Source organism: Fistularia commersonii, chromosome 28, assembly GCF_037954325.1.
Source record: "Fistularia commersonii isolate RoL2024-O1a breed Wild chromosome 28, RoL_Fcom_v1.0, whole genome shotgun sequence".
Taxonomy (NCBI): domain Eukaryota; kingdom Metazoa; phylum Chordata; class Actinopteri; order Syngnathiformes; family Fistulariidae; genus Fistularia; species Fistularia commersonii.
In genome coordinates this window covers 11,942,291-11,969,529 of record NC_141311.1, presented here as the reverse complement: position 1 = coordinate 11,969,529, position 27,239 = coordinate 11,942,291, and the positions used below count along the sequence as shown (strand labels likewise).

Sequence of the window (27,239 nt, the reverse complement as noted above, 5' to 3'; positions counted from 1 at the left end):
ATTGCTATATATTATGTACTTTATCTATACTATATACTTCACATCAATAATACTCATATTTACGGTGAGGGACAAAGTCATTACAATATATCTAAACAATATTGCCAAAATATGCCATTGGTAAAAACATGATTAATCTTTTTGGCCTGAGAGGGAAGGTGGTGTGTTCAAACATTTATGAACTACTGGAGCTTTCAGCCATACATACCAGCAGCATCTGGGATCAAAGAGAGCAATTAGAAAGACAAGAGTAGAAAAAACTAAGTAAATGTTCTCTTGCACCCAAGATGACTTATAGTATTATGCAACATCTGTGGGGAAAAAAGTATACCATGTAAACATGATGTGAAAAAGTATTTTCCAGAACATGTCTGTGGAGGCTCTGAGGCATCCAGGTCATGGTGTCTTGTTGAAAAATCTTCTTGTTGTGGCAACTTGACTTGAATTTCTTCACTTGAAGACGTTTCACCCTCAACCAAGAGGCTTTTTCAGTTCTAATGACCTGTGGGGAGTTTCCAAATAGAACTGCCAGGGTTTTGGGCGGGTTGAGATTATGGTGGCTTGTTATGTAAATGTAGGAGTTGATTGGCAGAAACTAGGTCTAAGGGGGTTGTTAAGCTAATGGGGGTGTTGTTCCTTGGGAGAAAAGCAACTTTTGTGGGATTATCTGGATTGGAATGTGAAAAGGTGACGCTAAGCATCCCCACAACACCCTGGGACAAAAACAGATGCACCCCAGGGACAAAACGCCCATGCATAAGATAGAGAATATGGTGTATGCTGTCACGTGCACTGAGGATTGTGATGATGTCTACACTGGAGAGACCAAACAACCTCAGCACAAACGGAGGGGCCAACAGGATATCCACCACTTCAGGACAGGACTCAGCAGTCCACCTATACCTGAAGGACAAAGGCCATTCTTTTGGAGACAGCAATTTCTGTATTCTGGACAGATACTGGTTCGAGAGAGGAGTCAAAGAAGCTGTCTGTCAAAAAAGAAAAAGCATCTCTGAACAGAGGAGAAGCCTTAGGCACAGTATTTTACAAATGTATGATGCTATGCATCAGCACACACGGACCAGGTCCTTCTGCACCCTCCAAACACCAAGGAAAGATTCACCACCAGAGCCAGTCAATGTAACTTCCATTGCGCTTCAATTCATGTGATCCAACAGGTTTCAATCCTTTGTTTTATCCAAATAATCCCACTAAAGTTGCTTTTTTTGTCCTAACAAACGACATCCCCCATTAGCACAACAACCCACTTAGACCTAGTTTTGGGCGATCAACTCCTATATTAACATAACAAGCCACCAGAATCTCGACCCGCCCAAAAGCCTGGCAGTTATATTTGCAAACTCCCGAAAGGTCATTAGAACTGAAGAAGCCTCTCAGATGAGGGGTGAAATGTCTATCAGTGAAGAAATTCAAGTTCACTTGCCACGACACAAAGATGTCGACAAGTAATTTACAGAAATAATTCAACAACCTATATTTTTATCAAATGTCTATTTCTTGTCTTGCGCTTAAAGAGGACATTTTATTTACTTGCTGTCCAGCTGAGAGCTAAAAGACAAGATAACTTAATGCCACTTTCCTCTTAGTTACCCAGGATTAAACTGAAGACACATCGCATGATAGCACTACGAGTCATCAGTGTTGATAAGCTCAGTTTTTATCTTGATTAGAAGATACATTTTCTCATCTTACATTTCGATTCAAACACATTATTGTCCATAAGGCAGCTACTGTATGTCAAATTAACTTTGACACATACTGTTATCTCTAACAATCTCATCCATTAAAATGAGGCAGTAAGACATATCACTTTATATTGTGAATATATTGTAAATGTACCCATGATGTGTACTGGTTTTGAAAATTAATACTTAATAAATAAATATTCCTGCTAACTATTTCAGAAGGACGGTTTCATTTGTAGGAGCATAAGAGATGAACAAGTTTTGAGGAATATATTTCTGAAATCAGCTACGACTACTTTTTTTTTATTGTTTCAGTAATGCCAAAACTCAATTAGTCAAAAATACCAGTGTTAGAATGAGAGAAGTAAACCATGTACCTAAATTTGAGCGAGTGTTTGACCGGTCTATTAAGGCCTTTTTCCCAGGATTGTTGAGTATGGACCTTTTGGCCAGAGAGATGTCTGCTGTGACCCGTGTTATTGTAATTCTGCAGAAAAAGAAAAAAGAAAATAAGCATTTTCTGATTGCAGTGGTTTCTGATGTTAGATTTTAATGTGCTTTTATTGTCTTTGTGAGTGTGTGATTATACAAATCAGAACAAACCTGCCTTCAAATCGATGTTTTAAAAAGTCAAATAGTGCTTTTTGCATCATATCTGTAACCTAGAATATAACAAAAAAACATACATTTCAAATTGATATTTTCTTCAAATCAAACAAAACAAAACAAAACAAAACAAAACAAAACAAAAAAAAAATCTAGATTCACTTAACAAGAAGATGGACAAAAGGCATCAAAAGTAGATATATTGAGATTTAAGAGGACTTACCTCTAAACCCTTAAGTGATGGTCCCATTAGAACCAAAGGGCGCATTGTGGGCACGACATCATACATTGCTACCTGCTCCCCCTAAATCCATGCAGATTCATAAAGTTAGCTTTGGTCATACAGTGTAAGGCATGGCTGAGCTTAGCAATGTTGAAAATTGGGTGTGAAAGTGATTTTATATTTTCTTGTACTCAAATCTGTCGAGCTATAATATTTTATAATATTGTCAATAGACTGCTGATAAAGTTTCTGTTTATTCTCATGCTTGCATGTTTATATCTACACATACTGTTCAAAGTAAAAATATAAAGTGACAGTGGTTTCATTTTATATATATATATATCTACAACTCACATATAGTGTATACAAAAAAATGATAAAAATGATAAAAATGTAGAGGTAAGCCACTTACTGGTTTCTTTTTCACCTGCTGATTGGCTGTTAATAGATACAATAGGAGAACTCATCACCATACCAAACAAAGGATGTATGAGTATTTTTAAACAAAAACACTAACCTTGTGAGGGTGGCGTGTATTTCTTTGAGTTCATATCTTGAGCTGCTTGAGCTGCTGCTTTGCTGAAATGTCAGAGCAGATCATACTTGAAGAGATTTAAAAAAAAAAAAATGTCACCCCTCAATATTATAATTATTTACTGCTCATCCCCCGGTGGTTCTCTTGTAAAATATCCCCTTTTCATTTCCTGGATTATTTTAGTTATTTTTAACAGTCTGTTTTCCTTTTTTGAAATTCTTTTCTCTAAAAAAATGAGATAATTTTCTCGATGATTTTCAAGTAATTCTATAACAATTTTGTTGCCACATATACTATTTTGTGTTTCATTAAGAGAAATCTGCTTGAAACTATGACGACAACCAAACTAATGCTCTAACTCATGTTTCAATAGAGTTTACCTATTCGTTATAACATCATGCTACATGGTATTGTTCTTACACCAAAATGTAGTGCTACCTATGACCAAAAGGGAATTCAGTGAGTAATCTATGTAGATGCAAATTGAATATATAGTTTCACTGCTTATCCATGAGAGTTCATCAGTATGTAGTGATTAATGGGGACACCTAAGTATGTATGGGTCATTACCAAGACTGCAGCGTCACTCAGTTAATTGGTGCTTCCACCTGTTTCCACAACCGTGCTGTCAAATGAAGTTCGATGTGTATGCTGCGCACGATTATTCATATTTTGTAATACATTACAAGACACACACATACATATATAGAGCAAAAACAGATCTGTCTTTTTGGATGAGATGTAAGATGTTTTTAAAGCCTATATGATTAACCGAATTTCACAATTTCTTTCCAAAAATGATAAATGATGATATATTTCCAAAGTCATTTATTCATGTCGAAAGAGGAACCTTTTGTGTAAAACTTTAATGTGTAAACCCTTGAATCTAGTGTAGAGTTTGCTTCAATGACAAATTTCCAAGTTAGTGTTTACAGTTGTTTTGGTAGCAAATTACATTAACATAAAAACCAATGTATTTGTCAATATTTTATTATCTATTCATATTAAAAGAATTATGATAATAAAAGTTGTGTGAATGCAGTCTCTCTCACTGTCTCACACTAACACATACACAGAAACATACACACACACACACACACACACACACACACACACACACACACACACACACACACATATACAAAGAATTAGTTGTACTTGGTGTTATATGGCTGAATGTCTTGTGCTGAGAGGTCCTGTCAATTTGCACTGGTCTGTCAAAATTCCAAGGAGGTACTGGCATTACAGGTATTGGTTAAACCTATGAATTTTACATTGAAATGAATGCATGAATCAATCAATTCATTAATCGTTAATTATTAAAATTGAAATATGAATTACTTAAGTGGTTAAATCTATAGCATGCATACAACTTTCAGTTATTCAAAGGACTAACTTACCATCTAACTTACAAATTAAAAAATAAAGTTGTTGTACATACTTTGCTAAGGCCTTTGCAGCTTTCCTTGCCTGGACTTCTCTTCTAATGAGAATAGTTTCCAGATTGACAGGACTGGGGATGAATCCCACCACACCATCCTCCTTCACTGGCCGTCCAATCCACCACTCGTTGTTAAACTTCTGTTTTTAGCAAAAGAAAAATGTCAATTTAAAAAGGTCAGCACAGTCTTCCAGCAAAAATTACCGTCCATGCATGTGTGAGTGTCTGTGTGTTTCTGTGTATGTGTGTGTGTGTCTTCCATACCTCTTTAACATGGAGGAAATCTTTGGCCTCAAAGGTAACAGCCTGACCTGGCACAGGGACGTTGTCGTCATCAGCTGGCATGTAAGAGAAGTTGCAGCGTACAGCAAAAGCAACAGGCTTGTACTGTGGAAACAAGATGGTGGATTGTGACAAATTTTTAATCCAAGACTTGGGTCTTATAGAAGTGTATGCATCATACAGTAATTTTGTTCACTGTTCCCTCTGGAGTTTACTCACAGCTTATAAACATATCAGATGAATTTGATACCAATAAGGAGATTTGATTTGATTATGCTGAACTCAACTCTTTCATTGACGCACAATGCACAGGAACTTGTGTACATGAATGTATGAATCACAAACATCCTTGGCTTTTAATTTATGCATCTAATGCAAAAAATAGCAGTTCTTTGTGACAGTTATGACAGTCTAAGGACAGACTCATCAATAATCCTATAAACAGTCATGCTATTACAGCAATAAACTTAAATATTTGTTCTGAAAAGGCCTGTTTTGTCCATCTCTTGGTGGGATGAGAGCTTTCTTCTGATGAAATGCCTATTGGTGTCATAAGCTTATGAAAGTGGAGTAGCAGTGTTGTGACAATTAGGCTGATCATTTTACAATGGAGATATTAATTTATAGGAATAAAATGGCCTGCAAGAAAGCAAGGGACCATATGAGTATGTTCGCTGCTTTAATTATACCATGGGAATATAACCATGGGAGGAATACATGAAATCCAAAGGAGACCAATAAATTCAATATTCAATATTTCATGCTTTTAAGGAGTAAACAGTGGTTCTACTCCAATAATTTTATACCGGTTTTTATGTTGTATTTGTCTTTATCTATCTGAGTGCTTTATGGCCATGGCAGGGGACCTGCCCACTTGAGTAAGGCTGATAGTTTTTGTTTGACTTGACACTCATTTTTTCCATCAAATATTTCACACAATGTTCTGGTTCAAAATTGGAAAAAAAAACAACCCCCCAAAAAAACCTGTCAAGTTCTGCACTTTTGAAACATACATTCATTATCTATATAACTTATTTGCACCCAGGTTCATGGGTAGGCTGGGTCATAATTCGGCACACATATACAAGGAGAACATGGAGACTCCACACAAGAAGGTCCTCTGTCAGGCTTGAACATTCTTGCTGTGAAGTAGAAGCTACAATGCCACTCTTTTTGAAACTTGTATGGACATGTTTCAACTTATTTCCCATAACATAAAAGCATACAAGTATACAACCAAATGATAGAAAATGTTTTTAAATCAATTGGAGTGTACTTTTTAAAATATATGTAACTAATACATTGGTAATTAACATGAACTATGAAGGATAAATCAAAATACAAGGTACTAAGATTTTACACTTTCATAATTAGATTTTTTAGAAATGTATTTATTTATTTCATTTTTTCAAATCCCCTCATTTTACCTGTAATAAGAAGATACATTCTGTTAAACGAACTATGAAGTTGAAATTATGCTTCTCATCTACACCATACCTTTGACATGCTAAAGACTGTCATCGATTATGCATCATTAATTCTCTAAGGCTCAAGATAAAGAGATGACTGAAAGACTCAATATCTTGGCATTCGACAAATGTTTACACTACAACCTGACCAAATTCTTACACTACAACCACTGAAAATCATCGTTAAAAAAAAATAATGTTGTTACGCCAATGAAAACTGCCAAAGGTGTTTCAATAATGTGTTGTATTTTTAGTGGCTGACACTAAATGACGTGGCCTCTCACCCCACAGGACAAGGGGCTGGGAGGTCGATTAAGCCAGGGATATATTATCGATCCCGGCAGTTCAGACAGTTGTTGTTGGTGTTTGATGAATAAGTTAGAACGTTGTCTCTCCAATTCTTCTTTCTCACACCACATTGGGGACTCCGTTCTGGACATGTCTGACTCGAACAGAGTGCGCGACTACACTTCAGCCACGTTGGCCCAACTCCCACAGCAGGCCGTTCCTCCTTCGGCTTTGCGCTCCTGGAGGTCAGGCAGAGCAACCCTGCTTCCTGGTTGCAGTACGTCAAGGCGCTTTTCCACCTGTGTGGAATTGTCTCGAATGATGCCAGGTACTTCCTCATTGTTACTGTGCTAGATCAACAGTCCGCAAGGCAAGTTTTGCAGCTGTTGTGCGACACGCGCTGCCTTCAAACAGCTTCTGCTCTGGAAGCAGTCTGTCTTCCAAGGACTCCTGTTCCAGTCTGGTTCGGGCGATGGGGCCATTGTCGACTTCATGGACAACATACTGTCACTGTGCAGATTGGATGAAGGCAGTTTCCTTTTCCTGCACATCTTCCTGCGGCAGCTTCTGCCTCCACTGTCTGGCCGCTGGTGACCGCCAGGGTCTGGCGGAGGAGACCAACCGCGTCCTCCTATCTACCAGGCAGCAAGCTGTCCAGAGCGACATGCCGGATTCACTGCAGACGGTGCCAGGGAACGTGGATCCCGCTGCAGTGGCCGGAGTGACCGTCCAGAGGTGACGCAGGACTCGCCTCTGCTTTTTCTACCAGCGGTTCGGCGGAAAGGCTCGTCGCTGCGTTCCACCGTGCTCCTTCAAGGCGCCGAGGAGATCCATGGCTGGTGCTCAAGTGGCAGCTGTGGACGGCGGTGGACACACCGAGTTGTTGTTCATCAGGGAGTTGAGGTCAGGAAGATGATTTCTGGTGGACTCTGGCTCACATAAGAGCCTACTCCCTCTGGCGCCAGCGGATACACAGGCATTAGATGGCAGCCTGCTGCTGAGTGCTGCTAACGGTTTGTCAACTGAGACATTTGACTTGAGGTCAGTGTCTGTTTTTTTTCATGACCATCATTTTGAGTGGTATTTTGTGATCACCTCCATCATGGTCCCCATCATTGACACGTACTTCCTGTGTGTGAATGGTCTGCTCGTTGACGTGAGGAAACTGGCAGAATTTCCGATGCTCACTACGCCCGCCTTTTCCACCGCATTTACTAACCATGGTGTGGAACTCTTCATCCCCACGTTGGGACTTCCTGTTTTCACACAGAAGATGGTCAAGCTAGCAACTGCTCAAGAGGAGTGCGCCATCATGGAGCATCTGGGAATTGTGAGGCAGTCCAACAGCCCATGCCGCCCTCCCGCTACACATCTGCCCAAGGCTGACAGGGCGTGGCGTCCTTGCGGTGACTTTCGCAGGTTGAACAATGTCACCACGAATGACTGCTACCCCATCCCCCCCATTCAGGATTTCTCCATGTGGCTGTGTGGTGCCACGATCATTTCCAAGGTGGACACGGTGAGTCGTTATCACCAGGTGATCGTGCATATGGAAGACGTTCCCTAGCCTATAGTGATCACACCATTTGGGCTTTTCGAGTTTCTACACATGCCTTTCGGTTTGACAGGAGCTGCTCCAGAGGTTCATGGACTCAGTGCTGTGCGAACTTGCGTTTGTATTCATCTATCTCAATGACATTCTTGTGGCCAGCCAATTGGCTGATGAGCACCCGAAACACCTGACACAGGTTTTCCATTGGTTTAAACGAACATAGCCTCATAGTCAACCCGGATTGGTGCCAGCTTGGACTGCCGGTTATTGACTTGTTGGGGCGCCGCATTTCGCGGAGTCCCCTTCTCTTTAAAGGTACAAGCGGTACCTGAATTTCCTTGCCCAGGCTCGGTCAAGGCATTGCAGGAGTTCTTGGGCATGGTGAATTTCTACAACTGTTTGCTCTCTCACATTTCCCACCTCCTTCAGCTGCTTTATGGGGCTTTGCAGTCCAGGCAGGCAAAGGTCGAGTGACTCTACTCTGGAATGCATTTGGGCTTTTAATGAGGCTATTGCGGCTTTTCTCGCCCATCCCACACCCGTGGCTCCCATTGCATATACGACTGATGGGTCGGGGCTGTGGGGGAACAGCAAGTGGCGAATGCATTGCAACCCCTTGCGTTCTTTAGCCACAAACAGGATAGCCTGCCTGTAATGGGTGCTCGTGTGCCCTGTGCACTTCGTGATGGATTTCTCTGTTATTACTGCCAACCAACCCGGCGATGTGGACTTCCTTGCCCTGAAGTCAACAAACACTGGCCTCGAGATAGAGGACGTGGTTGTGCAGGAAGGTAGCCCTACCCTCCTCTGTGACGTCTCTACCAGCAGTTCCTTCCCAGTGGTTCTAGTGGCTGGCTGTTGTTTTCGACTTGGTATACACCTTCTCACATCCAGGGGGCTGGGTGTCAGTGAATCTGGTGTGCACTAAGTTTCTCTGGTCTGGCGTTCTTAGAGACGTCAAGGAGAAGGCAGCTGCATGTGTGGCATGCCAGTGCGCCAAAATTCACCAGCACATTGGCGCAGCCCTCGAGCCATTTCCGATTCCTGCCAAGTGCTTTGACGACATTTGCGTCGAACTGGTGGGCCCTCTACCTCCTTCACAGGGCTTTACCCACCTGCTCACCATGGTTGATTGAACCACCAGGTAGCTGGAAATGGTCCCGCTGTCTTCAATGACACCACGGATATGTCCCAGGGTAATCTTTCTTCCTGGGTTGCACATTTTGGCACCCCATCCGACATTACTTTGGACAGATATTTTGGACAGAGGTCCACAGTCTGTGTTGGCGCTCTGGTCAGCACTGGCAGGGTCTTTGGGGGGGACGGTACACCGCATGACGACATACCGCCCTCAGGCTTGTGTGAGCAGTTCCACTGGTCCCTTAAGGCAGCATTGTGGGCCACGCTCTAAGGCGACAACTGGATTGACCATTTGCTCTGGATTACAACCTCAACGTCTTAGTCACCAAGCTAGTGCTAAGTCAGCAGCTACGGGTCCCGGATACATTTTTGCCTGAGAGTTCTGCTTCACCACCCCGTCTGTCCACAGATCTTGTCGTGCCTCTTGGCTCTCAGTTTCCAGGCCCAGTTTCCCACAGGCTTTTGTGCCTGCGGACCTCATGTCGTGTTTGTGAGGCATGACATTCACTGCTCGCCTCTACATCCCCCTTACGATAGGCTGTTGCAGGCTCTTGATGCGGACGCTAAGAGTTTCGTGCTGGACATGGGTGTAGGCAGCGTGTCACGCTGGATTGGTTGAACACAGGGTGGCTCGTGAAGTAGTGTCTCCCTTCCAGGTTACCCGCGGTGGTCGCCCTCTGTCCAGGACTCCAGCAGCGCCACTGCAGGTCAAGCGTCCGGTGCCTCCTGTTCACATTGTCCCCCTTCAATCGAGGGACAACACAGCTGTTATGGCTGACCAGGCCTCCCATGAGGGATTCATTAGGGTTTCAGGGTGTTTTGGGTGTTCGGGGGGGCTTGTGTGGCAGACACTAAGGGGCGTGGCAACTCACCCCATGGGACAAGGGGCTGGGGGGGCGCGGTTAAGGTGGGGATATATCAGCCATCCCAGAAGTTCACAATCAGTTGTTGTTGGCGTTTGATGAATAATGTTAGAACCTGCCGTCATCTCCGCAATCCTTTCTTCTCACACCAGAACACCAGTATTTACCTAACCTGGACTTAAAGTGACTTCTATAAAAGCTAGACATGTACACAAGTGTTGTGTCTCTGCATTTGGCAGGGAAAGTATACTGTTGCTGTAGAAAATACAGAACTAGGTAAACTGATACCATTCTTCAGATGAAATACAGAGGAGGAAGGCAGAAAGTGTAAGAGTTACTTCAGATTTATTTCCAACATCAACTAGAATCAGTATCAACATGCTTCTACAAACACTAATTGTCTAAAAATACAGCAAGACAATACATGAATTATTCATTTTTAAACACAATGTAATTTGTCTGTAATGTCTGTGTTTCCTTTATGTTATATAATATCCTTGAGAACAGAATGCGTGAATAAAGGAAGCGTTGGTGTAGGTGTTGCGGTGCAAATAACGTTACCTTCGCTTTCTCCAGCTGCACCTGTGCATTTCTTTCCTCAACAGCATCTGAGTCCTGACGTTCTCCCTGGGACAGAATTGGATAGAATAAGATAAGCAACATACTTTGCATTGTATTAAAAAAAACAAAAACATTACCTGGATCATACTCAACGCGCATGATAAGTGAGTATTATTTTTCATACATATAAACATACTGATGTCGGTTTTCACCGAAATATCTGAAATCAGTGTCATTCCAAGGAGGCCTTACGTATCAAACATTGATATGTTGATTACATATCAAAGATATAATGTCACTGGCATCTAATGGTGGAACGTCGTCAGTAATATTTTAGGGGGGGTAAGATGAATAAAGAAACAAACTGTGTTGAATATAACCTGAAACGACATAAGAACTAAAAATGATCAACATTATATTTTGTGGGTGGTTAACATCATTTTAAAAGCTTGATGTGATTCACGATAACTCAAGAGATGAAATTTGAACAATGCTGATGTAGTCTTATACAATATTAGTTTCAAGCTTGCTAAAACCTAGGAAAGGAGAGCAGAACATTTAAAGAATATATACCTGTACGTATACAAACACATAATAGAACGACAAAACTGCATTTGAACATTGACTGTTAGTATGGACACAATTATAAATATATCCGTCCATCCATCTTCCCCCGCTTACACGGAGTCAGGTAACGGGGCAGCATCCGGAGCAGTGAGACCCAGACCTCCCTCTCCTCCCCCACATGGTCCAACTCCTCTGGGGGGACCCCAGGGCATTCTCAGGCCAGCCTGGAGATATAGTCTTTCCAGTGTGTCCTGGGTCCCCCTGGTCTCCTCCCAAATTTACATGTCTGGAACATGATGCTTGGGCATCATGACCAGATGCCCAAGCCACGTCATCTGTAAAAAGCAGGGACTCGACCCTGCGGCCACCAAACTGGTTCCCCTCGATGCCCTGGCTGCGCCTAGAAATTCTGTCCATAAAAGTTATGGATACCATAAAAGCCGGTCATACAGGGACCGAACAGCCCGTATAACGGGATTTAGTACCCCATACTCCTGGAGAACCCCCCCAACAGGATTGCCTGTGGGACACGGTCAAATGCCTTCTCTAGTTCCACAAAACACATGTAGACTGGTTGGGCAAACTCCCACCCCCCCACCCCCTGGTGAGGGTATAGAGCTGGTCCACAGTTCTATGACCTGGATGAAAACCACACTTTTCCTCCTGGATCTGAGGTTCAACAACCATAAATGACCTGCTGCTGCTGTCACTTTTGAAACGACTGTTCACAGTCAACAGCGCAAATTTTATATGTGTGTTCATTTCTCATTTGTGGGGCCAAAAAATGGTAAAAAGTAGGTCACTAATCACACAGAGAGCACTGATAAGTAGGTGGATGTCTGGGATCCTCTGGTGCTCAGAGTGCTGCCGCGGCGGCGTCTCTCCATCCATAGACCAAGTCACTGCAGCAGAGAGAGAGACAGCTGATGCAGCAGGACAAAGCTTCTTTTGCCCAGGAGGTGGAGTATATGCCTCACACATGTCTGTATAATGTTAGTCATACATGCAACTCAGAAGGGGCAAAAAAACTTTTCATTGTTTTATTTCTAAATAATTAAAACCAAATTCCAAGTACCTGTCCAATTTTTCTTTTACTTGTTTTTCTTTTTTATGACAGTCAAAAATATTTCTGAGAGGAAATACGAATGAATACAAATATTTTCATTTTTTACCATCCACACTGTTTTATCTTGCATTGAGCATAGACAGAAGCCTTTCCCACCTGAAATTTAGCAAGAGCCGGGGGTTCACCCTGGATTAGTCAACGGTCAATCACAGGGCCACATATAGGCATACAGTAAAATCATGCTTTCTGTCATTCACGTCATATCGACACATACAATCATTCAGTTACTCATTCACTCTTCAAGGGATCCATGCAGAAAACAATCAAACTCCACACAAATTCCTGTTGAAATTCAACCAGGAAGCCCTAATCAGTGCGCAACCATGCCGCCCAGATAATTTTGATTTCCCCTTGCATTACATTACTTATATAATAGAAGTTGAAAGAAATTATCACAAATGCTTTATAAAGCTAGGTTAGCTTGACATTTTAGCTAATTGTAGTGACTCATTTTTACAGTGGCTACTTTATCATTTCTTTTCTTCTAAGCGCTGTGCCTCTCAACTACAGACCAATTTCTGTCTTTGAATATCACAAAGCTGGTACAGTAGAAACCTCAAGGTTTCTGCATGGCAGAGATTAGATTGTACCCTTGCAGATATGGTAATTAATGCCCTCTATGTTATGCAGGGGGCATTACAGGCCCCAATATCAGTGGCTTGTCAAGATACATGTCTGAATCACAAAGTCAAATTATTAGGACTTTAGCGGTCCAATTTTTTACAAATGCACATTACCAATGGTTAGGTTAATGTTTAAAAATGGTTTCATAAACATACTCGGTACTGTGAGGTTGACATGTTCAGAGACATGTTCAGAATACACACACACACACACACACACACACACATATGTACTGTATATGTATATCACCCACCTCCAGCAGTAGATGGATTGATATATATATATTTGCTGCATGGCGGCGCAGTGTTTAGCGCTTCCGCAGAGCAAGAAGGAAGCAAGAATGTACAAAACATCAGATTTTTATGATGTTGTATTCCTTAGTACGATTCTCACTGGGTCCCTTTGTGTGTGGAGTACACATGTTTTTGAATTGGTGTAGCAAATGGGCCATGAACACATACATCTTCTAAAACATAGCAAAATGAAGAAATAAACAAGGAACAATTTTTGGTACAAAACGGGATCCCAAACAAGCCGAAAGACAATTAATGGATTGATGGATGGAATTTCTTTAAAAGAAAATTGACTTGGTAAATTTGATTTCTAGGAATCTGGGTTAGAGCCCATTCACAACTGATGCTGACATCTTCTTCTTTTCCTTCAGGGGTTGCCACAGCGAATCAACCCTCTCCATCCAAACCTATTCTCTGTATCCTCCTCTATCACACCAACTAACTTTACATCCTCTCTCACTGCATCTATAAAATTATCTCTTTGGTCTTCCTCTAGACCTCCTGCATGTGCAGCTCTAATTCCATTCCTAGTCTATCAATATATTCTGTAATGTGTAGTGCATGTTTCGCATACATGAGGTGCTGGGTTCAATCCCTGGCATCTCCACTGTTGCTTTGGATAAAAGCATTTGCCAAATGCCTGTATTCTGTACATGACCCTCTCTCCAAAACATCTGACATGTGCTGTACCTCTGATGGACTCATTCCTGATCATATCCCATACTTGTTACTCCAATTAAGAACCTCTTCATCTCTGTGACCTCCAGCTCTGCCTCCTGTCTTTTCATCAATGTCACTGTTTCTAAACCATAGAGAATTGCTGGTATCACCAATGTATTGTACACCTTTCATTCTGTCTGATAGTCTTCTATAGTACCATAGTGCCCCTGACACTTTTTTCCACCCATTCCAACCTGCTTGAACCTGTTTCTTTACCTCTTTTTCACACTCTCCATTTCTCTGGACCCTAAGTTCTTGAAATCCTCCATCAACTTGATCTCCACTGCCCTGTAGCCTCACCGTTCTACCCGGGTTCCTCTCATTCACACAAATATATTCTGTCTTGCTGTGACTAACCTTCATTCCTCTCCTTTCCAGAGCATACCTCCACCTCTCTAGATTTTCCTCAACCTGCTCCCTGCTCTCACTATACATCCAAATGTCATCTGCAAATGTCATGGTCCATGGAGATTACTGTCTGATCTCATCTGTGAGCCTATCCATCTCCACTGCAAACAAGAAGGGGCTCAGAGCTGATCCCTGATGGAGTCCCACCTCCACCTTGAACTTCTACAGCTACAACACACCTTACCACTGTCTACCAGCTAGCACGCATGTTCTACTACACCAGTCTAACCACTGCCACTCAAGACTTCCTCATACAATACCAGAGTTCCTCTCATGGCACCCTGTTGCATGCTTTTTCTAGGTCTACAAAACTGCAATGCAGCTCCTTGTGACCTTCTCTGTACTTCTCTGTTAGCATTCTCAAAGTAAATGCTGCATTTATAGTACTCTTTCTAGGCATGAAGCCACACTGCTGTTCACAAATGCCGACTTCTGCTCTCAGTCTAGTTTCCACTAGTCTTTCCCATAACTTCATTGTATGTCATCAGCTTTTTCCTTCTATATTTACCGCAGTTCTGCAAATCCACCTTATTCTTAAAAATGGGCACCATCACACTTCGTCTCCATCCCTTAGGTATCTTCTCACTCTCTAAGATCCTGTTGAATAATCTAACCAGAAACTCCGCTGCTGCCTCACCTAGACACTTCCCTCTCTATCCTTAATCGCCCGGACCTGCTGTACATCCTTTCCATCTTTATCTCTCTGTTTCGCCAACTTGTATCAATCATGCTCTCCCCCCTTATTGTATACAAGCATACAAGTCATCAACCTCTATCTTTACCTTACTCTGTGTCTCCCAGTACTCCTGTCTCTTCTCTTCAGTCCCCTTAGTGTGCCACTTCTTTTGTCCAACTTCACATATTTACTACAGCCTTTGCCATCCTTTTCGCAAAGTCTACCACCATTTGTCCCCCTGCATTCCTATCCTGTATACCGAACCTGCCCATCACTTCTTCATCAGCTCTATTGCCTGCACCAACATGCCCACTGAAGTCAATACCAATTACTGCTCTCATCTCTGGGGATATTCTGCATCACTTCATCTAACTCATTCTAGAACTTCTCCTTCTCCAGAGGTGTGGTGTGAGTTTGAGGAGGCATAGCCACTAACAACATTGAGCATCACACCTTCAATATCCAGTTTCAGACTCATAAGTCTATCTGACATTCTCTTCACCTCCAGAACATTCCTCACAAATTCCTCTTTCAAGACAACTCTTACTCCATTTCTCTTCCTGTCAGTACCATGATAGTATAAATCTTGTTGAAATCTTCTTGTCTTGGCAACTGCACTTGAATGTCTTCACTTGAAGATGTTTCACCACTCATCTGAGGAGCTTCTTCAGTTCTTCAGAACTTTAGGTATAATAATTTGGAACCATCTATTCCATTATATCTATTAATTATTTTGCTTTATTTTAACTTTGGAGCGGAAAGGATATTGCTATTTTCTTTTGAGTCTAATCTTTGACTCAGGCCAGCTCCAGTTCTACACTGCATGGACTGACATGAAAAAGCTTAAATATAATAATAGCAATGAATAATAATTATAGTAATACTTTCATATTCATGCACATTGTCTAGGTTCAAAACTTCTTGCACACGCAATCCAACAACATCGAAAAACTGATTGTTCTACATGATTGATGCATTGTTTTATTGCCCTTGGTTTCATTCAACACTCTTTTTGACACGATAACATTTTGATGCACATTGACTTGCCAGGCCAACCATTGTGTGACTTTGAGACATTGATGGATTTTACCACAAGCCTTGAAGTCAGTTGTAAATGGGTCCATTGTCAACTTATTAAGATTTCGGCTTAAATACCGTTTATTATGAAATGAAATCTGGCAGAAAAGCATGGCTGAAGGGAATGAGGGAGTCAACTAATGTAGAGAGAAACACACCCACCAAATTAATGACATCCATTCACTCTGTATCCACCGCATATACACCACTCAAAGTTGCAGGGATGATGGAGCCTATACCAACCGTTACTAGGCAAGAGGTGGTATCCCCAGGTATGGTCGTGAGTCAATTGCCACATACTGAGACAAACAGCCATACACTCTCTCATTCACACATCTGGGCAACTTTTGGAGGAAACCGGAGCAAACCCACGGAGACACTGAGAGAACATGGAAACGCCACAAAAAAAGGCCACCTGTGAGAAACGAAACAGGGTTATAAGGCAGCGCTTAGTACTGCGCCTCCCTGCTGCCAAATTCCACCTCCTATTCTTAACAGTTTCTTGCAACTACAAACATTTAAATTACATTGGCTTTTCTTATCCAGGCAATCAATACTTAGCTGTAATTAATCTCAACCTGAGCTATTCTGTTAAGATATTATAATAACAATGAAAATGCTTTTTATTTGAAGGTGCCTCTCTTGATACTCGAGCACACCGTAGAGACATGCATATGTACAGATTTGTAGCTAGCGAGAAACCGGTGTTTTTTTTTGTTTTTTTTTGCTATTAGAGGTAAAAAGGGGTATATTGGGAAGAGACCTTTCCCAAATATTTATAACACTTCAATCATGACCTCTTAGTCCTCACATAAGAATGCAAAAATTATCAAATTGTGCATAATTATGGCCTGGACTTCTTTAAGCCAAATTTAATCCCACAAAGGATCTTGGAGATTATTTGATTGTAAATTACAAAGAATAGTGCCATGACTTTTTAGCCAATTTGAATTCCCCATCAATTAACTATTTAGTTGTTTTCTATGTTTGATTTATTTTGTTAAAGGCTACTTAGACTTATCAAGTAGTAACTGTTTTCCTTTGGTTGAACAAAAATTAGGCTGACAACACAATGCAAGGGATTTATTAAAGCGTTGGTTCAAGAATAAATCTAATTTATTCATATGGTCACATTAGTTGTGGATTTCTAACACAGGACCTTTATTAAACAACTGGAATTTTGAAATCATCTTGCAACAAATTAACCTCAAACAGTGGTTAACAAGTATTTAGAGAAGAAAGAAAAAATGGGAGCGAAGCAGACGGACATAGTAGGGAATTCAACATGAGGGGGAGACAGAGGAAATGGAGAGGAAGAGGAAGTAAAATCACCCTGTGGCAGAATTATGCCCTGGATAATCATGTGTTTTCCCAGGGCTGGTAAAGGCATCTGTTCGCACAGCACACGCCTCTCCTGCAAGCCAATGTCATTCAGCCAAAAGTACAAAAACCCCCCCACTGAATTATTATACAATGTTGAGTTTCTTACTTGGACAAAATATATCTCTCTCTCTATATAGGGATATATATTTGAATTAACAACTGGCATTTTTGTTCTGCTTTAGTGTTAATCGCAAAAAGCAATGCGTTTCCTACTGAGATAGATAATTATCACCTAAATAACCTTTTAAAAAAAAATCAACTTTATACCTGAGCAGAAACAACAGATCGTTTCAAGATTTCACAGCAAATAAATTTCTAATATATTATATTTTTGTTTGTATATATTTTTCTAATTCAGTGTTTTCTAGCCAAATGAAATATCCAGTATGCCTTTGATTACGTTCTACTTTCAGTTTCATAAACCACTCATTCATTCATCCCTCATCTGAAGTCTTGTCTTCCCTTCCTTTCTCACCTCTATCCTCACATTTTGAGGGCCATCTCAAGCAATTAATGCAATTAAGTGGCTCAGAAGGTGAGCAAATGTAATCGACATGAATGATGACGAGAGTATTTTAAAAATTAAGGCCGCATTTCCTAGTGCGCTACCTGAAGGTGACCCCTTTCCTACCCAAAAGTGTGTACACAGCTATTTCAGAATGTGCCAAGAGCGTACATTAGGAAAGGAGCAACTGATTGAGGATATAGAACTCATCCCTGACCAGAAATAACCAGCACCAGTGAGTCACAAAGAGCCCGCTGGCTGACATGGAGCACTGTGGTTCCACAGAGGATGAAATGATTTTCGGACCAGGCATGAAAGAAAGATGACACTGGTTCAATGAACACACAGAGCGCATTTAGTCACAGACTTTTCTGATTACTTGTTGAATCTATCATAAAGATATCATTGACAAGGATCTCCCCGTACTCTGAAGAGCTTATTTAAAGCTATTTGCAGCAGGATACAAACACTATGGACATTGTGCACATGGCAGATGTGAATAGCAAGTCTCAGTGCTTTGAAAGGTCACAATGACATATCCTGTTCATTAATTCTCTTATTCAAATGTTTGTAAGTGGACACTAGTGAGAAATACGTTGCCTGAATTTATCTAGAAAGGCTTATAAATACTACTGACATACAAAGTAACTTGGTATGTTTGAAGGTACACCTCATATTATTTGTTCCTATTTCAGGATATCCTACCAAGCAAAGAAGAACTCTTGAATCCAACTCATGTTTAAGTAGTATTAATGTGGACCTTATGTGTTTTGTAATGATTATTGATCTTCATCTGGCTCGAATCTGCTATGCAATTTATAAAAGAATGGATCTTAACACAGCATATACAGCAATAACAGAGGTAGCATGCTAATTGACATCTGTATAATTTAAGGTAGGATTTTTGTTACATTTTTGTCTTGTTGGTATTTTCAATTTTTTTTTGTGTTTTACTTGCTCATCTCTTTCTAGAGGAAAAATTAGGAAGCTGCCTTAGAAGGTATGATAGAAATTGGAGGGCAAATTACTCCTTGTGTAAGTCACCTTTTTCCATCTCTTTTAACTGTATAATCAGACAGAGGAGCGGAACACAATGGTGTGATTGGGAACTACTAAATCCATTTTTGCCTTGATAATATAGATATGGATTTGATGAGATATATATCCTCTCACAGTGAAATTAATCAGTCTTTTAGGATTTTCAGGGCCCATTTTTGCTCCTGTTGACTCCCTTGCCTTCGTGGTTTTTCTATGGCACCTTGAATTATTATCAAGTTTCCAAAAAAAGCAGACATCACTGCATGAAACAGACACCTCAGGAGGGGGCATTTCTAAATCAGAGTCTCTAAGGAATGCTATTCCCTTGCAAATATAACTCTAAATGGTTGGTTTAAAACTGGGCACAACAATAACTTTGTCTACTACTTATTCAATTATTATCCACTAAAATCCTGACAAATCACATATGATCCGAATACGGTTGGGATGTAATGCACAGAAATTACATTCACTCACAAACCACTATTGTTCCCACTGATGCAAATATGATCAAATGAATTATTCTAAAATAAGATTAAAGTTAAATTTAATGACAAAATTAATAGTTAATTAAATAGGAAAGTCTGCTACGAAAACACATCTTGATTTTAAACAACTGTCACTATAATAGCAGAGTAGACTCGGTATTTACAACTCCCCTTCCTAAGAGGCAAGCACAAGTAAAAACATTAAAATCAGCAGATAGTATACGATTGCAATACTTGAGGCATTCTCTTTCAAAAACTGGGGAAATGTCACTATGGCAACCTTTGAAAGCAATGTGCAATGTAAGCATAAATACCTTCCACTACTGTAAAATTTCTCCCCTACTGTGCATTGAATACTTTGAGGAATGTATAATGGCATTTAGCATTACAGCATCAAAAATGAGTAATACATACTATTGCTAAATTTTAAATCACTTTATCAAATTACATCCTTCATAGAAAATATCTAATGGCACACTTGCATTTTTTCATGAATTTACACTTTCAGTCATCACATGCAAAAACTCAATAAATGTACACTAAGAATATACAAATAAATGTGTGGTGTAGCGTTGAAATGTACATGTTGAATTAGCATCTGCTTCTTTTCTCACGAAAAAAAATAAAAATGTTTTTACGCTACACTGTGCAGTTAAAATCAGAGAGGACTACAGACATTGGTGGATTTAAATTCTAGCAATTTTCATAATAGGCCACTTCAAATTAATCAGTTATGTTACAATTACTCTCAACTCTTCATCTCTTTGAATTTAAACAAGACTAACTAACTGTAGATAGTGACCAAAATGTGTAAAAACCACTATTAACCAGCTGTCTAAATTGAGAGTTTCTGTTGTCCTTATTGAAATTACATTAGTTGAGACTAATTCTCTGAAAGATATTTTGAATGTTTGAAATGCAGGATACCTTATGTGCAGTATTATGTACTCTATTCTGGTATTCTTTCTGCTTGCCTCAAAAAAAAACTAATTGCCAGCTGTTCAGGTGACAAAATCAAGGAAAATGATAGTAATCATGATGATGACTCTATATATCATTTGCAGCTACAGAAGATCAAAAAAGATTCCATGTTTTTATGAGACAAATTAGGGGAATCTCTACTTAGTGGATTAACATGATGGTTTTGTTTATATGTTTTTTCATAGCCTGTTTTAGTTCAATGACTTTAGTATGGGATTTTACTGTTGTAGTTACAATATAAACCTGACATGAAACTAATTTCAGGTATAGCCAACTTCAACATACGATTATTTGTGTTTCTCATTATCCATGTAACTTATGCCCATAATTGATTTGATACGATCATAATTTTAATATTTCCACGATTACTCCGCTATTTGGTATGCAAGTATCTGAAAAATGTGAGAAATCCTGCGATATGTACTTTGATATGAAATATATTAAAAAATAAAATAAAATAATTATATATATATATATACACTGCTCAAAAAAATAAAGGGAACACTTAAAAAACATCCTAGATCTAAATGAATGAAATATTCTTATGAAATACTTTGCTCTTTACACAGTTCAATGTGCTGACAACAAAATCACACAAAAATGATCAATGGAAATCAATTGTATCAACCCATGGAGGTCTGGATTAGGAATCACACTCAAAATTAAAGTGTAAAAACAAACTCCAGGCTGATCCAACTTTGATGTAATGTCCTTAAAACAAGTCAAAATGAATCTGTGTTGCTTCCTGAGTGGACACTATGATTTCACAGAAGTGTGATTGACTTGGAGTTACATTGTGTTGTTTAAGTGTTCCCTTTATTTTTTTGAGCAGTATATATATATATACTCAAGGTCCAAGTGGGCTTAAGCCTATCCCAACTACCAGGCAAGAGGCAGGGTAGACCCTAGACTAGGGGTGGGCAAACTTTTTGAAAGACGGGACGATTCACAACAAGATACGACACATAAAAAAAAAATGCATTTGTTAACATTTCATATCAGACTCGTCCGACATTTGTCTGAACATTGTCTGACAGCTTGGTTTTGAAGGCTCTGAGGTTTGCTTGCATTTCATGCACAAACCGGTTTTTCCCTTGTAGCTTCACGTCCAGCTCATTCATGTGTGTCTGTACGTGCACAGTAAAGGCTAAATCACAAAGCCAATCTGTGTCAATCAGCTCAGGAAAATTCTCAAGTGTTCTCAAGTGGCTCCAAAAATGAAAAAGTCTCCTATTTGAGCTCCCATATTCAAAGATCCAATCATTCAAGTATGAATTCTGTACGAATCTTTAGCGGGGCAGATTAACGGCTTGCGGGCCACATCGGCCCACAAACGATCATTCACTCTCTCATTCACACAAGCGGCCAATTTAGGGTCTCCAATGAAGCTACTGCATATTTTTGGACTGTGGGAGGAAACCTGAGGACCGAGAAAAACACACAGGAAGCACTTGATCGTGACGTGAGCGCTAACCACAACACCATGCCACTATTGTTATCATTATAAGAAGTAGTGGTCATAATAAAAATAGTAGTAGTAGTAGTAGTAGTAGTAGTGGTATTTTTGTCAAACGTGCAAAACTGATTAGAATGCTACTTTTGGCCATAGGATGATAAATGTAGCCATCAAAAAGGGACCAAAATTATTTTTGGGGAAGCAGGTCACAAATGTCATTGTGTCTAATTTTGTGGTAACTGTCCAATGAGCATTTGGCTCAGATCCCTGGTATTTAAAAATATGTCTTTTGCTATTAACCTTCTCCAGGCAGATGTTGCAGATTTGCGACAGCCAAATATCAGATTTTTCCTGCAACTACAACTTAATTTGAGCCTGAGAGGGTTAAAATATGTATATGAGTCAACCCTTTAGCTGAGGAATTGGGGAAATTATGTCAAGTTATTAAAATTGACTTACACTGTGGCGTTGCCATTCTATTTCTTGGCCATTATCAACCCAAGCATTTCCCTGCAGACTGTGTCCCCTGTCTGATCAGCTGTTTTGAAACATCTGTTTGAAGGAGACTGGCTATCTGCCCTCTGATTCATGCTTCCATAGTGCAGTGCAGCTATGTTGCAGCTGCCACTGCCACTTTTACTTTGGCACCTGCCTCTGTCTGTGAAGTTAAAGGCTGCATCACTATCCTTTAAATCTCTAATTGAAGATTAAAAGTGGCAACAAATTTGTATTGCCGTTAGTAAAATGTATGTGGCTTTGACTTTTATTATTGATGTTTGTAAGTTTGCAGCTACAAGTGCACCACTTAATTAATGTTTTTATTCATTTTAAAATATGTGATCGGGTCTCATCCTGAATGTTTAGTAAAACAGTTTTACTTAGAACAGTCAACTTTGAATCATTCGTCGTTAAAATCTTATTAAAATACATTTTGACGGGGTTTAACCACTATAAGAAAGATAATCCGCTCATTTCATGTGAGACTTAAAAAGAATCAATTTGCTACAAATAAAATGACAGCAATGAGACCTCAAAACAAATTTAAAAGTCATTGCAAAAAGGGGTATTTAACATTACCACCTGCTTCTCTACCTGTCGCCCTTTTCTCTCTTTCTCTCCCTCCCTCTCTCTCTCTGGACCATGATTGTTTCTGGGTAAGGCGATTAAGATAGCATGCGTCAATCCAGGATTTAAAGAGGGGGAGAAATAAGGCCAGCAGGGCTGCTTGGACTACATGTGCTCAGGGTCCTGGACACTTATCAGATAAATATATAATAGTTATATTTAAATTATCTACTTAATTTCTCGCTTTCAGATACATTTCATTTACAGTTCATAAATCACAGCGCTCTGTTATGTTGCATTGTAATGTGATACACTATGACTGGTGTAAAAAGGGGTAATAAAGCAAACATTCAGATTTAACATCAATTATGAATAAATAATGCTCTTTAATGTAAATAAAATTTGTATAGTAGAACAAAGAAGTGGACATTTTTGCTGATCATACGAAACAACCTGATCTAAATTGCTGCTCTTCTTGCTTGAAAGAAGAAGAGGTATCTGGATGTAATGTCCTCATAAACACAACTATATAGTTTATTATATGGGTTATAAGCAGAGGGTCAACATTACCTGCATTAAGCAGAAGACTCTCCTGAAAATGTGAAATGGCCTGTGGCCACTCAAAAATGAATTCAAATGCCATAAAATCTATTTTGTTTTATTTGTCAAAAAATATCCAGGGGTATTAGATACCACTCCTGCTTTAAGAATGCTTTAGATATTTCAGACTTTTCATCAATTATTGAAGTTTCTGCCGCACAGTGACAGTGGGGACACGGAGGTCACTATTGTATCTCAAATTGAAAGTATCATCCAGATTGCATAGTCATATACATATAGAGAAAACATTTTCAACATATTTATTTCTGTTTTTCATGTCTTGTTTTTGACTAGGAATTTTTGGCCCTGAAAGGGGGACTTATTACACATTCCTCAATATTGACCAGGTTTTTCTAATCCATGTTATTGCTGAGAGGACAGACATAATGAAAATATTTCAAAAAAAATAAAAATAAATAAACAATACAAGAGCCTTAGTTGCAGTAGGGAGGGGTTTAAATTGCCAGTGTTGAACAAAGTGTCTCTATCTTGCATCTTGAGATACACATTCTCTAATATAATTAACAAACAACAACAACAAAGACAGCACTTTCATCATTATTGTGCTTTTAAGCCCTCACAGAAGGTGTTTCCGTAATGATGGAGTGCATCATTTCACCCAAATGGATATGGTAAATTCAGGGTTTTCGATGCCAGTAAACAATGAATTATCCACATAACAGCTATAGTTGTTAAACATACTGCTAGAAAGAGCCATTAGCACTCGTCTGTTACACAAAGATTGGCAAGAGCCTAACCAGTGACACACTCACCCACATATACAGGGAAAATGAATTAAAACCATTGTGTTGTGCATTGATTTCAAGTTTCATTAGACCACGAGGGAGAAGATAATAAATGCTTATGCAATGTCTTAAAAGTATTACATATTCTCTGGAATCTGGCTAGACAATTAAGAATATGTGGTCACAATGTTGCATAAAATAACTACTGCTTGCCATTCTTCATGTTCCATTGTGCTCCTTTCAGACCTCCAACAAAAACAAATAATACTAAAAAAGAATGCCTGTTTAGTTGCTAAATGTGCCAGTTTATGAACTTGCAACTGACTTATACAGGTGCTATTCCTATTCAAACTTGAACAGTGTAAAATGTGTCGTATCTTAATAAGTCATTTTTTTTTACACTCTGAGCCATACCTTTTGACATGGCTGAGGTAATTAATGTCTGAAAAAAGTATTTGAATCTTGTTATACGCCCCCCAAAAAAGGATTCAACCACCACAGTTCTACCTTAATAGAAATAAGGCAAAGGCCCAGGCTTCCTTGTCTAATCTACAAGGGTTATGTAATATATCAGTGATTGGCTTGAGCCTGCAGGATTCAGCCAGACACAGGACATGATACATGCAGCATGTATCGTCTCTGAGCACCAGGACTGGTTTAGTGAGCGCAATGATGTGGAAAGGCCTCACACACGGATTAACGCCCAGTGCAACAGATGGCGCGTACTCCAACCCTTCGTGCTTGGCGCACGCGCACGCGCACCCACCAGAAAATGCATAAATACAACACTGAAATATTAAAATATCATTACCTTTTTCTTGGGTGGCATGGCGAGTAAAGTGGTCTATGACGCAACCATTCCACGTTTACAAAGACAGTTCAGATTATCGTTCACCTGGCTCCATTCTTGAGATCCGTTTTTTGGCTCTGAGAACTCTGGTGTCCTGCAGGTGCTGTTAAATAACTAAAACAAAACCGCCAGGAAAGAATGAAAGAGACGCAGAACGCATGGCACCGTTTCGTGCGTAAAGGTGTGAGGTTCCCCGAGGAACAGCGAGGCGCGGGACGCGGCCAAGACGCGGTTGAGTTGCGTGAGGGGTTTCACTTAAGTCTGTATTGTGAGTATGGTTCCCGAGTCCCCAGGGTATTAAAAGCTTATTTCCCGGTGCGGCATCTGTTGTGCTTCGGTCCTCTCATCCTGACCTCCAGTACCAAACAAATAAAAGAAGGTGTCCGAACCGTCCGCCCCTGCACGCCCTGTTAAATAACGCCGCCAGATCGCCTGGTGAGGAATCATTTGGCTCGGTCCGTTCTGTGTGTGAGAAGCCTGATTAGTGTGGGTTTGCGCGTGCATGTGTTTGTAAGCGCAATGTGCGTGCGAGCATTATAATAGCCTTTGTCCAAAAAATGGATAAAGAAAATAAAAGGGATTTTTTCTATGTCCGATTTACGTCTGACAACGCTTCAACTGCTTGTTATCAGTGTTACTAAAACACTTATTAAGCCATTAAAATAATTGTAAAGGAGCCCCTTCCCCCTCTCTGCTGTCCTCATGTTACCTTCGGATGAAACTCTCTGGCAGCAATCTGGGTACAAGCCGCCAACACACTCTTCAATGTGTGTATGCATGTATTTATTTATCTATAGCATTTATCAAGCAAAGCTACAAATTCAAGCTTGTTTACTTCAATATGCAGCCGGACACTGCAGTGAAACTTAGTTCTGTATTTGTAGTGGAGTGTCTTAAGGAACTTCAGATACATTGGTATTAATGATTGTCAATACATTATCAATATTTTGGAACAATGTTGTGGAATAAATCCCAGACACTTTTTGGTCACAGAATGCGAAAAGGTGAAAAATTATGGTTGATGGTTATAAACCATAAAAAGGATAAATTATGGTAAGAAATGGTATTTCAATAACCTTGACTGTAAGTTTTTTCCTTGTGGTTTTTCATCACAGACTAATCCTACTATGCTTAGTATTTAAATGATGATTTTTATTATTTATCATATTTCAAACTTTTTTTATTCATGGGGGATTTTATTTGTGTAATTTTGCAGTGTTTTTCATTTGTACATTTATCCATCATGTGCCAAATAATGACCAAAATTCCCTCCTACTCCTTAGGGAATCAAAGCCTCTTGAGGCGTCCAACTTTTTTTCAATCCATTGAATGACATTAAGGAATGTAGAAGATTTATGGATGTAGTGAGAGAGGATGTAAAGGTAGTTGGTGTGAGAGAGGAGGATACAGAGAACAGGGGTAGATGGAGAAGGTTGATTCGCTGATTCTTCCCTGAAGGGAAGACCCCAAAGGAGAAGAAGAAGAAGAAGAAGAAGAAGAAGAAGAAGAAGAAGAAGAAGAAGAAGAAGAAGAAGAAGAAGAAGAAGAAGAAGAAGAAGAAGAAGACAATTAAAGACTGTAACCCCACCGGAAGAAACTTGGAACGCAGACTGGCACACAAGTGTCCTTCCAGAAGCTGCAGGGGGCAGCAGGCCGGTGCCCAGCGCAGATGGAGAAGGGGACGCTGTACTATGCTCTCTGCCATCTGCATTTTCAACATGCGAACTCTTCCCAGTAAAATGAATTAAATCAACATACTTTTAAAGACTAATAAGGACTTGGTTTAAAGATGGAGTTTCTAACACGGTGGTGGACTAACCTGGATACCAGCTGATTAGAGCGGATCGTAACACGGAAGCCAGCGGGAAATCAAAGGGAGGAGGTTTATGCTTTCACTGAAATAATAACTGGTGCTCGTAAGTCGTGATTTCTTCACCAACACTGTTGTGATATCCTGGAATCCATTTTTA

At 40.0% G+C, this 27,239-nt stretch overlaps 1 protein-coding gene across 2 annotated transcripts in view; it reads right to left on the bottom strand.

Moving 5' to 3' along the window:
- The window catches only part of cacnb2b (calcium channel, voltage-dependent, beta 2b), a 47,796-nt gene that overhangs the window by 5,867 nt on the left and 14,690 nt on the right, over positions 1-27,239 (bottom strand). Inside the window, exons 1-9 of one of the 2 annotated variants that reach the window (XM_086175671.1) lie at positions 25,231-25,696; positions 10,667-10,732; positions 4,776-4,898; positions 4,512-4,651; positions 3,053-3,114; positions 2,948-2,973; positions 2,536-2,616; positions 2,310-2,368; positions 2,084-2,193 (exon numbers count right to left, since the gene is read on the bottom strand). In XM_086175671.1, coding sequence (XP_086031797.1) covers positions 2,084-2,193; positions 2,310-2,368; positions 2,536-2,616; positions 2,948-2,973; positions 3,053-3,114; positions 4,512-4,651; positions 4,776-4,898; positions 10,667-10,732; positions 25,231-25,248 — 685 coding nt within the window. In that variant the 5' untranslated portion in view covers positions 25,249-25,696. Of the gene's footprint in view, positions 1-2,083; positions 2,194-2,309; positions 2,369-2,535; positions 2,617-2,947; positions 2,974-3,052; positions 3,115-4,511; positions 4,652-4,775; positions 4,899-10,666; positions 10,733-25,230; positions 25,697-27,239 lie in introns of those variants that run through there. The other variant, XM_086175670.1, reaches the window with a different exon arrangement.